General features: G+C 41.8%; 1 protein-coding gene across 1 annotated transcript in view; it reads right to left on the bottom strand.

Annotated features, from left to right (window-relative positions):
- Window positions 1-13,013: 13,013 nt before the first annotated feature.
- RNASEH2B (ribonuclease H2 subunit B) overlaps window positions 13,014-15,097 on the bottom strand; it is a 42,152-nt gene continuing 40,068 nt past the window's right edge. Inside the window, exon 10 of the mRNA XM_015638480.2 lies at window positions 13,014-14,911. Within this exon, the coding sequence (XP_015493966.1) occupies window positions 14,879-14,911 (33 nt within the window). The 3' untranslated portion in view covers window positions 13,014-14,878. The remainder of the gene's footprint in view (window positions 14,912-15,097) is intronic.

Raw genomic sequence — 15,097 nt, 5'->3', positions numbered from 1 at the left:
GGGATGTCCTGGAGACATCATAAAATTGTAGCTATTGGCTACATGGAGAATTGAAGGTAGAAGAGCCAGACAGTTCAAAGGAAAAAAAGTGACTCTAAGACCTTGTGCTTCTACAGTATAGCTCCCGCAGCTCTGGTCTGCTGGGTGATGGTCACAAAACCGAAGGGAATAATTCCCAGGGTTTTGCACTCCACTTCTTTGATCTCATATGGCCCTTCAAGCCACCTCACATGCATTTCTTATGCCTGGTTACGACCCACAGGCAGGGACAACTCCCACTAGATCAGGTTGCCCACGGCTCCATCCAACCTGGCCTTTAACACTGCCAGGGATGAAGCATCCTCAGGTTCTCTGGGAAATGTGTGATAGCACTTCACCATCCTCACAGTAAAGAAATTATTCCTAATATTTAATCTAAACCAAGCTTCTTTCAGTTTAAAGCCATTTCCTCTTTTCCTATCACTATATATCCCTGTAAAAAGTCATCCTCCAGCTTCCTTGTAAGCCCTCTTCAGGTACTGGAAGGATGCCAGAAGGTCCTCTCTTCTCCAGGCTGAACAGCCTCAGTCCTCTCCACCTGTCTTCATAGGAGAGGTGTTTCAGCCCCCTGATCATCTTTGTGGCCCTTCTCTGGACTTGCTCCAGCAGGTCCATGTCCTTCTAATGTTGGCGATCCCAGAGCTGGGGGATGCAGCTCTCAAGAAAGTGTCTCGTCAGCCTTACCAGAGTTTTCTCCTGAGGTGGCTGACAAGCTGGAACTCTTCACACTGAGGACTGCTTGGAGATTTTCCTGGCACTTTTTTAACACCTCGTTTTTGTTCTCACTTTTTATCTGCCAGTAACTAAAGCCAGTTGGCCATAATGGAGAATGAAAAAAAAAAGGAACAATGTAGAGTGGCTTTCCAATTAGCAATGGCAATAGACATTCTAGGATTAGTGTTTTGTCATAATACATGGAAAATAAGGAACAATAAATTGCAGAAAGTCTGATATTAGGCACTTTAATGAAAAAAGATGATGAGTTTTCAGTCCAGACCTTAGGAATGCCAATACTGTGTAATAAAGGTAAACAGAAGTGTTCAGTGCTTTTGCTCTTGAGTGCCAAAATGAAAAAAAAGATGAAGTTTTATTACCTATATTTTTAAAATCAAATACAGTCTACAGCCTTTCTCTTTGGCTGCTAATATAAAGTTCAAGATGAGCTATAATGTCATGATGGTGTGACTGCCCTTTAAAAGAGGAAAGAGGACCCAAATTTCAAATATGCAAATTTGCAAATATGACATTCATGAGAGACTATTTTAATAAAAAATATACAGCATGAGGGCAGCTGACTTCAAGCAGGATCTGGAGCCATAATTTAAGTCCTTTGTGTGATACAGGAAGTTCAGAGTAAGACTGACCATGGACTTTAGCTCACTATCCTTGACTTCATTCACAGGTGAAGCAGAGTACAAAGTTAAGCATGATGAGCCGGAGGTCCAGTAGTAGGTGACCCATGTAATACCTTGTCTAAGAAACTGAGGTTGTGTCATCCTATAAAGTCTGGAACAAGGAGTACCTAGGAGTTATTACTTATAGCAGAGATTTTCTACCTGAATTCTTTGAGATCAGGAATGCCTCTTGTTAGTGGACTCAAATTCACTATAAAGCAATGTGTCTTTCCCTTAGAAAAACTTTGAGGGATCTGCAAAAAGGGAAGGAAAAGCTGGAGGTCATGAATCTACAGAATTGCATACACTTATGATTAATAGCCCTAAAACCTGCATCTCATGGCAATGGGTTCTGTCACTCCTTGATGTCAGCACTGACCCAGGTAAATACTTTGCCAATGACTTCTTCCTTTCTTGCTGCAGGCATTCCCAAGGTCAGACTCTATAAACAGCTCATGGTAGCTTGGCTTCTCCTTGAAGCAATTTAGATCCTCCATTGTAGGAGCTCCAGATACGTGACAGAAGGATAATCCTGACGCCATCTCATCTCTTCACACTTCTGAAGAATGCAGAGATGAATTTAGAGAGGAATGGAATAATTATGGTGAGGCCTATGGGCTCTGATGGGGCTGGAGAAACAAGAGACTTGTCAATTGCATTGTAGTGGATCAGAGAAATTCCCAGAGGACCAGCTCAATGGGACAGGCAAGGAAGGGACCAGGAGTGGTTGGATGGCCACAGCCATATGGTGAATAAGCAGCCAGCAACAGGAAGGAAGAAACAGGAAGAACTCTCAGGAAGGAGATGTTCACCTCTAGCAGGCCAAGCTTCTAGGTCTTTGTTAGCTTTTGTGCCTGGTTGTGCCATTTCAGATACGTGTTAAATGAAGCAGAAGCATTTGTGTCTTCTGGCATCTGGTGTTAAGACTCCAATATCACTGAAGGATATTCCAAAGAAGTTCTGCAAGCTCTTCCACTAGATAGGAAAAAAAGAGCTTGGCTTCCTATTCATGGAGGAATGTTGTCCGTGTCTCAATGACACAAAGGGAGAAGACAAGGATGTCATAGTCACTAAATCATTCAGTTACTCCTAAAGGGAAGATCTTTCACTCCAAGAATTGAAGAGGGATATCAGTTATGAATCTAAGGAGTACTTTGCCTTCTTGGATACTTCATTTCTATTTCCTGTTCACTGTTTTACCAAAGGATGCCTCTACAAATGGAGACTAGACAAATAAATGTTTGGATTATTTATGCTAATTATAAGAGTTGGTGGCTGAAACGCATTTCCCTGTAGTGTTAAATCACCTGTGATCATGAGCATAAGGCCTCTTCCACAGGACACTCAAGTACCTTCTCCAGTTATCAAAGACAGCATGTCAGAGGCAGCAGGGAAAAGGCTGCAGCCCTAAACTGCAGGAGGACTCCTTTGGGAGCAGAGGGCCGGCTGACAAGGCACCCCTCTGCTGTTTCGTGAGCCCCAGGTGATGAGCAAGCTGCCAGCGGAGGAGGCCAGCTGGTAGTCCTCTGAAAGAGGGGCCAGAGAGTACAGCAGAGTGGAACTGCAGATGCATGCCTGGAGGGAAACAGGGCCCTGAGGGGATGTGGGACTTCCCTGCTCAGTCCGTGAGAGATGCTGTGTGTGCACCCAGCGCATGTACTTTTGGCATTTCTGTGATACAAACCAGGCCATGGGTGGAGGCAAAGAACTACAAACCTTCTGAGCAGAAAGGAGTTGTTTGAGTCCTCTGAGATGTTCTCTCCTCAGGAGAGCTGAATGACCTCCTTCCAGCTATCTCTCTCCTCCATCTTATGAACTATATCTTAGAAACACTGGTAATGGGTGTACCTAAATTAAGGCCACCGAGAATTATTGATTTACCACTTGGGGTGGAGACTATCCGTTAAACTGAGACAGAAAAAAAAAAGAAATTCCCAATATTCTCCAGAATGAAACAATTAGTTCTGTCTGAGTAAAGAATTTGAAGTGACCCTAAACAAATGCTTTCCTTCCATTGCCTTGGGGCTTTAAAAAAGTCAAAGAAGGAAAGACAGACATCCAGGGGGGAGGCTAGGTGTCCTAGGCAAAGTTATCAAGACAAATGCTGCATTTCTCCTCTCTTTGTAGCTGAAGGACTTCAACAGTAATGCAGGGGGGTGAGGAGGAGGGGGGCCTCTTGCCTGGGATATGTACAAATGAGCTTCAAACTTTTGGTTTGCCCAGTTGAGGCTAATGAACCTGCACTGATATCTTAGGAGAGGATGAGAGGATGGACATGCTCTGGGTGTTCATGTTTTTCCACTTTCTAAAAGGTGGTAAAGGAAGTAAATGTGTTATCAGGAGGACTTGAGAGTGGAGCTGAAGGAAATGAGATCTAACTGCAGACTGCAAATACTCATCTTCTTTTGCCTGAGATTGAGAATGATGAAAAACCATAAATTAGTTAGGACAGCTTTGACCAGGATGGTGGGGAGAACATGCTGATGGTGGGAAGATTCATCTTGGGAATCCCTGCACAGAACTGTGCATGAGGCAGAAGGGGTATTTGAACCTATTTCCTCTGTAGTAGGCAGACAGGGAAGGTTCCAAAAACAATCACTCTTTGCAAAAGGAACCCAAATCCCCTTGAGAACCAACTTCAGCTGATGGAAATGTTTTGTAGCACAAATGTCATCACAGAGGATAAATAATGTTGGTGGCCACCCACTGCTGGCTTTTGGCAAATCAAAGGTGTTCCCAGCTTCTCATCTCGGAACTCATTCCTTTTATCAGCATTGCCACAGGTCAAGCAGGATGCAGGGCAAGGACAACATGGGAATTCCGTGAGCCTTTCAATACACAGTGTGATGGCACATTTGTTACCTAGACACACTGACTGCTAACTGTCATTTACTTACTTATTCTGCCAAGTCCACATAGGTCATCAGAAGAAATGCAAACACATTTCCATTTTTTTACGGACTTTCTTATATTTTGCTTCTATGGAAAATGCATTTTTCTGTCATTTTGTTCCCAAAAGTTTTCCCCCTACACATCATGCAGACAAATAAACAACCCCACAATCCAGTCAGGGAGGTTAGCAGGCCTGATACTGTGCTATGTCAAACTGAGCCAGTCTTTTACATATGTTATATATTCACCTTTTCTCTGGCATCTGCATTGCACTTGGGAAAACACTCGCACGCAAAGGGATGGGCTCTGGGGAATGGAGAAACATTATCTAGCACGGGAATACTCAATTAATTTTCAGCAAGCAGCTTTTATAATACATAACATACACTTAACATAATACACTTTGGTCTTGTGCCAGAGATTCTAAATGATTAGGCTGTATCAATTTACTCTTGAAAAACTGATTAAAATCTCAAAACTTTCATAGCAAATGATGCATGAACCAGAATCTGAAATGTGATGATTGAAATATTGCAATGTCACAGATTCATCACACAGCCTTTCCAAATCCACTCTCAGTTTCAGCTGGCCCCTTAAATGTTCTACTCACACGTCTTAGTGATCAGCTTTTTTCTCCTGCTCTGTCTCCCCCTCCCCGACCCTCTGCTTTTTGGAAAGATAATAGCCAGGCCTTAATTGAAGCAAACAGGTCATTAAAACAGTAATTTCGTAGATATTCACAATGACAGACATTCATTCAGTGCCAAAGACAAGTAAAGAATCAAGGATTGGTTATTCCATGCACATTAATTGTACCATAGACCAAATCAAAGTTAAACATCCTCCTCATTTCTTACTGTGAGAAATTTCCATTGGGAACAGAATTTAAACAAAGAAAACTAAAAAATAACTATTCAATTCTTGCCCTGTGAATGGTGCCCTAGCCTTGAAGATCTTAACAAATGGTGTCACAACTTCTCCAGAGAAAATGAAGATTCTCATCTCCTGTTTCTTGCTGCACAGTCACAACCCATCATTTGTTGCAGATAAGAGAGGTCAAATCACCCTGATTATTTTTACAACCTCTCTGTAGGACAACTCTCAGCACAGTGTCATTGAAATGCACTTAGTTCTAACTCAAATTCAGAAACTCCAAGCAAAAGTGCCTGCTGCATGAAGCACGTTGTCCAAAGATGATGTCTGTCCTAGGAACCATTGTACCAGAGCTTTTGTGAGATGATACATTAGCATCAAACCAACACTGTAAATCTCATATTGGGTCTCAAATGCCTGTAAAGATAAGTGCACTTGGACTTCTTCAAACTGTCAGCCACAGGTCCCCTCCTTAGCTGTCAAACTGCAGTGTCTCTGGGGAGAAGCCATGTGTGATTTAGATAGTCTGACAGTGAGGATGTCCTGACCTGCTCTGGCAAAGGACAGCACTCACCACCCCGAAGGGAGACAGCTGAGCCTGGACTCATCCCATTTCACTTCAGGCCAAGCTGAGAGTCTTATTACACTAGGACTTTTTCCCACAGTCTGTAGAGAGAGGCACCACCAGACCCCTTGTCAACACTGAAATGAAGATGTGTTTTTGTCCCCTGTGACCCTGAAGGAAACTGCTCCTAGCTAAGTGTTCAGTTAAATGCCTAAAATGAGATGAAGTAGCTTGGACCAGACAGCAGCTGGGTGTAGCTGCCTCCACATGAACTGCCAGTGTGGTCCAGTCCAAGCCCAGTCTTGGCAGGCTAGGACCAACATGCCAGGCCATGCCTGGCATCACACTAACATCTAATGATGCTAGGAACTGGGACTTTGGGGAGATGACCTCTGCTCCAACCATTTTAGGGACCATCTGAAGCAGGGAGAAGTCAGAGGGAGAAGCATATCATCATTTCAAGGTGCAGAGTAGATGCCTGGCTAGACCCAGTGGCTGTCCCCTGAGGGCTCCCCGCCTCCCACCTGGCAGTGCTCTCTGCTGTGCTTTTGGTATGCTTGAACCCTTGTCCAGGAGCTTTCCTGGTCCATCACATGCCACCATTAGGGGACAACTTCTGTGTTCTTTTCAGAGCTTTTACTCTGCTCCAGCTCAAACTGTATGTATGCAAGGATGAAAAAAAAAAAAACCAACTGAATGAGATCATTTTTTAATTCTCATCTCAGACATTCAGCCTGCTAGCCAGGGTTACTGGAATAAAGCAGGGAAGCTCTTTTTCCATAGCAAGCCATCTGGTTGACATAGACTCACACTGATGCTAATCTGTTGGTTTCTTTCTTTTTATTATTTTTTTTTTCTGAGGAACACTTCATCTGCAGCTGTAAATTCAGACCTGCTCCCTCTGTGTTCGGAGCATTCATTTTGCACACATATTTATTACCACATTATGCCCCATTGTAGGTGTCAGGAAATCATTGTTATCCTTGGTGTGTCTACGTTGTTCTAATGTCAGGGATGTACTTTCAAATGGAAATTAAGCAATTATGTTTCACATGGGGAAACCTGACAGACGCATAGATTTTTACACCACTGGCAATGTTGCTGTCACAAAAGCAGACATTGTTCTCAGTGGACTGCCAAAGAAATATAATGTATTTCAAGAGCAAAGTGGGAGAGGGAGGGGAGCAAGAAGGGGGAATGTGAGGTAATTAACTGTGTGATTTGAGTTCATAGATCATGGAGCTGTTTAACTTCAAAATGCAGAAGTGACATGACAATGAGGCTGCTTAACTCATCCTTGAAAAGGAGGTTTCCAGCAGCCTTTTAGAACACAAATAAATGCTTTCAACACTATCTTCAACTCCTGGTTAAACCAGGATGCTACTGCATGTTTACTATTTGTAGCAGTTACTTAGGAATTGGTCTAATTAGCTACTAAGACAAGTGCTGTGGGAGCAAAGAGCCATGCTGGTTCCCAGTTTATTGAACATCAGCCCCCTAGCCAAGTTGGCCAGGTGGTGTCCCTGGATCAGGGAGCTGTGGAATCCCTCACCTGGTGAGGAATATGTGCTGAGGTTGGTGCCATACATCCTCTAGGGATGGGAACCTTCTGCTCATCCCCCATGGCTCTGTTGTTGTAATGCAGCACACAGGGCCCATCTTGAGCCTCTTGCAGCACAACCCGCCTTCCCTCCTCCTCCTCTCACCTCCCCCCAGCTATTTTTGGTTTGTTGCAGGCTTTATTCAGCAGCCTTTTGTGTAACTCTCCTCTGCCCTTGGTCATTAGCTTCATACTACTCCCTCGGGTGTAACAGACCAACAGCAATCCAAAGCCAGGAGCCAGTTAGCTCAGGGAAAGGGCTGTACTTGTGCCCAGTTGAAAGCAATAGAAATCTGGGGCCCAAGGAATAAAATATCTTAAAAAAACGAAGTATTTAAAAAATATTTCAATCAAATCCTCACATTTTACAAAAAGGTCTGCTAAGAAGCACAGCAGTGTACATCATAAACCAAGCCTTCACTTTTATGGATTTCTAGAAAAGTTTGAAAAGCACTTAGGACTCTTCAAGGAGAATTTATTTGTTTCTTGGATATTTTAGATGGGCAAATCCTGTAGCCCTGAATAAAACAAAATTATTACAATTGAGATTGAGATGAATAACTAATGATCAAGACTTCTGTAAGCCAAGAGCTACATGAAGATGGCTGAAAAAATGGTTGTTACCTCAAGGAGCTCACAGTAAAATACAAGGCATCACAAAACCACTGAGATAGGGGAAAATGATAAATTTCTATCCTTTCTCCTCTCCATGAGGCAAAAAAGGTATGTCTATCATCCCATGTCTCAGTGGAGTTTTGGAGCAAAGCAAGAAGTGTAACCAGATTGTTGGGTGCCTGTCGGGGCTTTTAAGCTCCTCCTCTGGCCATTCAGGTCCCCTTTACCTATGAGAGAGGGGAATAAAGCCCACAGATGTTTGTTTGGGTCCAGCTGGCTGCAGATATCCAGTGTCTGCTGCTCCTAGAGATGCAGAGCAGAAACACTTGTTGACACCTGGGCACTTCTGCTGAACATGAGACCCTACCCCATCTCTGCAGCCCAAGAAGACTCAGTGGGCAACTGTGCCTGCTGCCATAGCTCTCAGGTTGGGAAGCAGTGTTGATGTCATTTGCTTTAGGACATGAACCCTTCTTTTCCTGCATTCCACCTCTTCCTGCCCACTCACCAACCCTGGTCACAGGCTCTAGTTTTAATTCCTTGCCTGGAATCTCTTGTTCATTAAGACACACCACTCCTCATTCTCCTTCCCGTCTCATTTCTTTCTTTCTCTATCTCCTGCAGAAGATAACCATATGAGACCTGGAAGCGATCCTTGAAGAGATTGAAGATCACTGACAGACAAGTGCTGCTCTTATAGCAGTAGATTAATACCACATAGCTTTGTCAAAAGGAGGGAAAAAGCAGTGTCCCACAGATCAGGAGGGAAAAATGAACCAACAGACACAAATTATAGAGCTCCCTGCAGGTGCAGAAGGGGAATCAAACCAGCATCAGCTGGGTTCCTGTCAAGCGAGGCTGGGGTGGAGGGACACATGACCTTTTTTGGGCCCTCTGCAAATACATCTTTTACAACAACTTGAAAAATGTCCAAAATGTTTCCTAGCAATACTTGCAGCTGATAGGGTGCTGAAGAAGGTAAACAAGTTAGTGACAGTGTCAGGACAATGGGCCGCAAGCAATCCATGAAGCACAGCCAAAACAAGGTGTAAAGAGCACAGGCCATCCCAGGAAGCAATGGATACAGGAAAAAGGTATGATGTGGGCTCAATGTATGAATGATGGACTACCCTCACCATCCACAATACTGTGGCCAGCAGGGAGAATGTGATTCTTGGATATTAAACTGCAAAATCCTCAGTAGGATCCAGATTTTGAATGAAAGACTCCAATCTATTCAACTTTCCCCCAAAAAAGTTACAACTTGGGGTACAGACAGTGGTTATGTTCTCCACCTCACAAAGGAGGAAGAAAGCAAGCCCACCTCTTCCACAGAGGAGCTCCATCCATCCAAAAGGCTCCTTTATATAGACAATAATCCCTCTCTGCATCTTTCCTGCTTTGTTCCTGAGCTTGTATCAATCTGTCACAACTCTCCACTTGAGCAAACTCTCCACTTTGTCAGATGGGTCCCATCTGTTCCTAGCAGGTCTCAGTCTTCAGAGTGGGTTCCGTAGTTGTCAGTGCCTGATTCCTGTTGGTGCCAGATGTGCAGCCAGGTGTTTACCCACTAAAGTTCCTTCCCAAGCCCTTCCCTTTGCTCATGGAGACCAGGTGAGCATAATGGCCTAATGAGGTTATGTCAACCAAAAAACACTGTTTATACACACTCTTAATCCAAGCCCAGTGCTTCCAAACCCTGGGGCAGAATTCAGATACACAACTCCCTTTCTGCCCAATAGGATTTGTGTGGTTATACTTTGGCACAGTTGAAAATACTCACACACACATGGAGCAGAACACATGGACACAAGTATGAGGACATCTGAGAATGTCACTGTTTATAGTTATTCTGTAAGCCCACTGGGACAGATACCTCATCTCTCAGTGGCTTCAAAGCCAAGTAGGACTCTTTTATACACTGCAAAAATAAACAGTTTTCTACGAAGAACTGCTGAAAAAGGCCCTGGCAAACTGCACCAGGAATATTTCTGATCCTTGCAAGTGCTACTGGCAAACTCGTTTGTATGGTGGTTTTCTCTTAAAAAGATCCAGTAACATTTTCTTCTTGTCATGGAGAAGCATGTCCATTCTAATGAGTTACTGCTTTCTAGTAGTTGCCTGCTACCTAGTGGTTTACACATACCACTGGCACAAGTAAAGAAGAACATTTAAAGCATGACTTCCAGACAAAATGAGAGCATGGGAAAGTGCTGAACCATGGTCCTCTTTGCTTCCCTGTGCTATTCAAGCTCTCTCTTCTCTCTGCCCTTCCTAGCTCTGCTTCTTATTTCCAGTCTTATCAGAGTGACAGAATTGTTGAGGTTGGAAGTGCCCTCTGGAGATCATTTAGACCAAGTTCTCTGCTCAGGCAGTGTCACTTGGAGCAGGTTACATGGGCGTGCATGCAGGTGGGTTTTGAATATCTCCAGAGCGAGAGACTTCACAACCTTCCTGGGCAGCCTTTGGGCCCTTTTCCCACCCCATATTTTCCTGCAAAAAAAACCCCCAAACAAACCAACAACAAAACTCTCTGACCTCTGTAGATCATTTGACCCATGCTGTTTATAACTAACGAATAGTCCTGGAAGGGAAATACTCAAGTCAGGCATGTGCATACAGGGACAACTTGCTTTGGAAATAAAATCCACAGCAAATAATCCTCCCTGAAGGTCTCCTCTGCCAAAGCTTCACTCTAACCAATGGGCTGGGAAAAAGGTACATAGCACTCTTGTTGCAAGTGGTGGCACATCCATTACAGATTTCACAGAATTATAGAACAGCCTGTTCTGGAAGTAGCTTCAAAACATTGTCTGGCCCAACCATTCATGGAAAAAGAGTCTAGATGAGAATATCTAGTAACCTGTCCAACTGCTTCCTGAAAACCTCCAGTAATGGGGATTCTACCACAACAGATGAAAGGTTGTTCCAGTGAATGATTGTTCCTAATGTTAACAATTTCTTTCCTTGTCAAGACAAAAGCTCCCCCCAGGGCAACTTATAATTGTAGCCACTTCTTATTCCATGCAACTATGAAGGAAGACAGCCAAAATTCTATTTTGGGAAGGTGTCTTGACAGAACCAGTAACTTGATGCAAGTGGTACTTGCTCATTAGGAGCCTACAGACCCTGGTGGCACCAAGATATTTTGAAATACAAGAAAGGATGTGGTATCAAGAGATGCTGTAATGGGACATGACACTGAGGCTGAGAATTGAAGTCAGGAGAAGGGTGAAATACAAGTAAGGACTTGTGCACATCAAACAAGCTGCTGAGTGACATCTGCTGCTGTCTGGAGATGATGTGAGCTGTGAAAAGGGCATGAAACCTGGATGTCTACCGCATAGGGAAGAAACATCAGGGTTGAGCGCAGTGCTGCTGCATCTGCATCTGAAGGAAAGGTGCAGCAGCAAATTCCAGTGCTGATAACAGCAGCCCAATCTCTGAATCCAGCATGCCCACTCAGCTGGTACCAGGTCCCTGGCAAGGCCAAAGCATAACTGATGCAATAAAGGTAGAGAAATTCAGCAGAAATTAAAGATAGCTGCTTCCATTTGCACCAGGATTGCTGTCACTTTCATGTCCAGCCTCATTTTGGTCTTTTTCCACATGGACTTCATCAGTTCCTTTTCCACTGTTTCTGTCCTCACTTTTCCTTCAGTTTCAACACCACCTTTTTATTTGAGCTAGTATTGCTGCCTTCCTCTTCATTTCCATCCTCATTGTTGTCTCTCTAATCTTTCTGCTCAGCTTCTCTAGCGTAGCATTGACTAAAAGAAAAGAAAGTTCATCAGGTTGGGGTTTTTTTCACTTTCACCCTTACTGAATCAAGTCTGAACTGTGTTGAAAGAACTTGTAGAAATGCCATCTTGCACAAGGAATTCAAGTGGAAGTGGTGATGGTTCCATTTGCTCACTAGGCCTGAGGTCAAGGGGAGATGAGGCTCTAACAAATTAGCATCTTCTGAAAAAGAATCAGGTTCTCAGATCAAAAAGAGAAATGGTGAACAAAACAATGACCATAATCTCTATAGAAGCTATAGAAGCTCTTTAAGAATGTAAAACAATGTGCTGTTTTCCTTAGTCTTTGCAAAGCCTTGTGAGATGAACTAAGAAGTGTAAATGCTACTTCATATTTAAATAGATGCTGCCCTATTGCTTTGTTGTTACCATTGGTACATCTCTATCTTCAGGTAAGTGCTGGTGAGAGATGGGTATATGAAATGATCCAAACCTTACTTCTTTTCTTGTTTGGTTTTATTAATACCAATAAACCAACTTGACAGCCAAATAAAATACCCATCACCTTTGCTTTGCCCCTTGTTGTCTGGATTTTATAAATGAAATGGCTGTAACTATCCTAACAGCCTTGAAGCCTCATGTCAGCACTTATAATATCAGGGTGATACAGGGATAATGTTTTGGCAGAGGAACAGCTTTTCATCTGTGTTTTATTAACTGTCTGCTATTAAAAAAACATGGAAGATAATTGTTTTCTGTGTTGTTCTGTGATGGAGCACCTATAAATGACATATGTGATGATGACGAACGCAAAATATGTACTCAGTTACACAAATAATCACACCATTCTCTTCACCTCCATTCTCATCATCCCTCCATCGCTCAGGTTCACCACCATGATCATGAAAATGGAAATATCTGGAATATGTAGGCCAGCAACTATATATACACAGAGATGGGTTCTCTTTAGAACACCTGTAGAGCAAGGTCCTCAGAGATTAGCCTAATTGCATCACTGAATCTTTAATGAACCTTCATATTCATATTTATATCCAGATTCCTCCAACTCAGACCACGACTACCCTGTGGAGGGTAACAGCATCAGTAGCCTGACTGCAATGTGTTTCTCTTTGCATTTCTCTGTGATACTAGTGAAGAAATAATCAACAAATTATTCCAAAGGCATTTATTTCTTTCTTGTACATGAATTAAAAATAAAATCTTACAAAAATATGTAACAATATACTGAACCATATACTGACATATATATATATATATATATATATAATTTTAATTCATACTTCAGGAGTTTTTTTAATGTAAGCTAGAAAAATAGAAATTTCATTTTGGATGCATATAATATTCTTGCAATATTCCTATAAATGATATCAAATATTTTTTCCTTAAAAAGGGAAAGTGCACATTTCTTCACCAGACTAACAAAAATAATTCAGCGCAAATTTCTAAAATAACCATTCAGATTACATTTTCCTTCATTTATGATTTCTAAACAGTTAACAGTTCAGGTTTTTCATATTCTGAAACAGAGATCAGAACAGAATCAGTTGAAAAGAAAGCTGAATAAGCTATTGCCTCTGTCTTGGAATTTAGTTTTCAGCAAGGTCATAATAAACTCTTTCTGGAGCTCTTCTTTACTCAAAGTTAGGCAAAATTTGCTGGAGATGTAAAATATTCCTTTACATTTTACCTAGAACACTTCAAATACATTCAAGCTTTACCAAGAATTTTGGTCATTTGCTCTAGACATCTGTGAATTGGGGTCACAGATGGAATTTACAGAAGTAAACATTAATTATGTTCAAAATCCTGTCAATTATTAACTTAAAAAAGCTCTCCAGGAAAGGGTCATATATTAATAGAAGTTTGATATACAGGTATTTAAGTTAAGAACATCAGACTGCATATGACACAAATCACTTCAGGATCTCATTAGCATCCACTTTCTGCATGTTTTATGTAGACTCAGGCTGACATTTTGGTTGAAGCTCACTCCACAAAAAGTGTCACATTAATTAAAAAAAGGATAATTAGGTTGTTTTTTTTTTTAAATTGAAGAATTACATAGGTTTTGGTTTAGCTCTTCACATAAAATGTTATGTACATGTTATTTTATACATGTTTGTAAGGCTTCAGTCCCTTAGAATAAAAGAAGTAAAATTAAAAATACAGCTTCTTCATCTGCCCTTCTGAACACAGAACCTACCCAAAGCTTTAGCACTTAAGAGTCAGACTGTCCACACCTAACACAACTGAGCTAGGTGACACCTTCTGTAACACAGGTCAGCATTGGACAAAATAGTGTAAATCAAACTCGGTGAAATTATTTTTAAAAATGTAAATGTCCTAAAAAGAGTCAACATTGGATTTTTTTCTATTTTGGTTGATTTTATGACTGAACATTGGACTTCTCATCCAAAAAAGCCACTTTTTGAATTTGAATAGATTTTGAAAAAGAAAATAGAAAACTGCATAGAACATGCTATACAAACATATCTTGCTATACAGCTTCTAAAACTTCTACTTATGGTCACTATAAACATACATTCAATTAAAAAAAATTAGTACCACAAAAAATTTCATAGAAAATCAAGTATTTTAAGACTTGCTCAAGAATGCAGTTGGTCTGACCTTGCAAAATACTTGGGCAGGTGCTTAATTTTAAGCATATGAGTCATTGTGCCAAGAGAGATTTTATGGTGAACACTAATGCACAAATATGAGACTGGCTCTTCCACTTCAAGATAAGCATGGATGTAAGTGCTTTGCTGGATATGGATCAGGATGCTCAGCACCTAACAGAGCTTCAGGCATGGATCCAGCAAAGCACTTACCCACATGAACAACACGGCTGACTTCAGGATCGCTGCTCATGTGCTTAACATTAGGCATGCTCTCGTAAGTGCTTTCCTGGAAGGGCCCGATAGACCAATCGTGTTTAAGCTATAAAATTTGAAGCAGTGTATGTTTAACACACAGCATATTTAACAATGCTAATCTGCTGAGATTTGCTTTTTCTTGGAACGGGGGATGCCCGATGTCAAGCATTTATTTTTCAGAAAGTGTGTAAAAAAAGCCTTCAAAAGAAGCTTTGTGATCGTGGCAAGTTACAATAATATAAGCGAGTCTCCTTATGCCCCTTTCATTTCTTCTTTGCACGTCTTTTCTCAGGCATCTACAAAGGAAAGAGAAAACCCTAGTCAAAAACATTATTTTACTCAAATAGCCATCCATGCATTTAATTTTGTTTCAATAAACATCATGTCAGATGCAACTGAACACCTGAAAACAAGCAAACTGAACCCTTCCAGATTTTAGATCTTGAATGCAAATTCTGCCAACTATGCCACCTCTTCCACTG

Source organism: Parus major, chromosome 1 (genome assembly GCF_001522545.3).
Source record: "Parus major isolate Abel chromosome 1, Parus_major1.1, whole genome shotgun sequence".
In the NCBI taxonomy this organism is placed as follows: Eukaryota; Metazoa; Chordata; class Aves; order Passeriformes; family Paridae; genus Parus; species Parus major.
The sequence above is the reverse complement of the archived record's forward strand: the minus strand, read 5'-3'. Positions and strand labels throughout refer to the sequence as shown.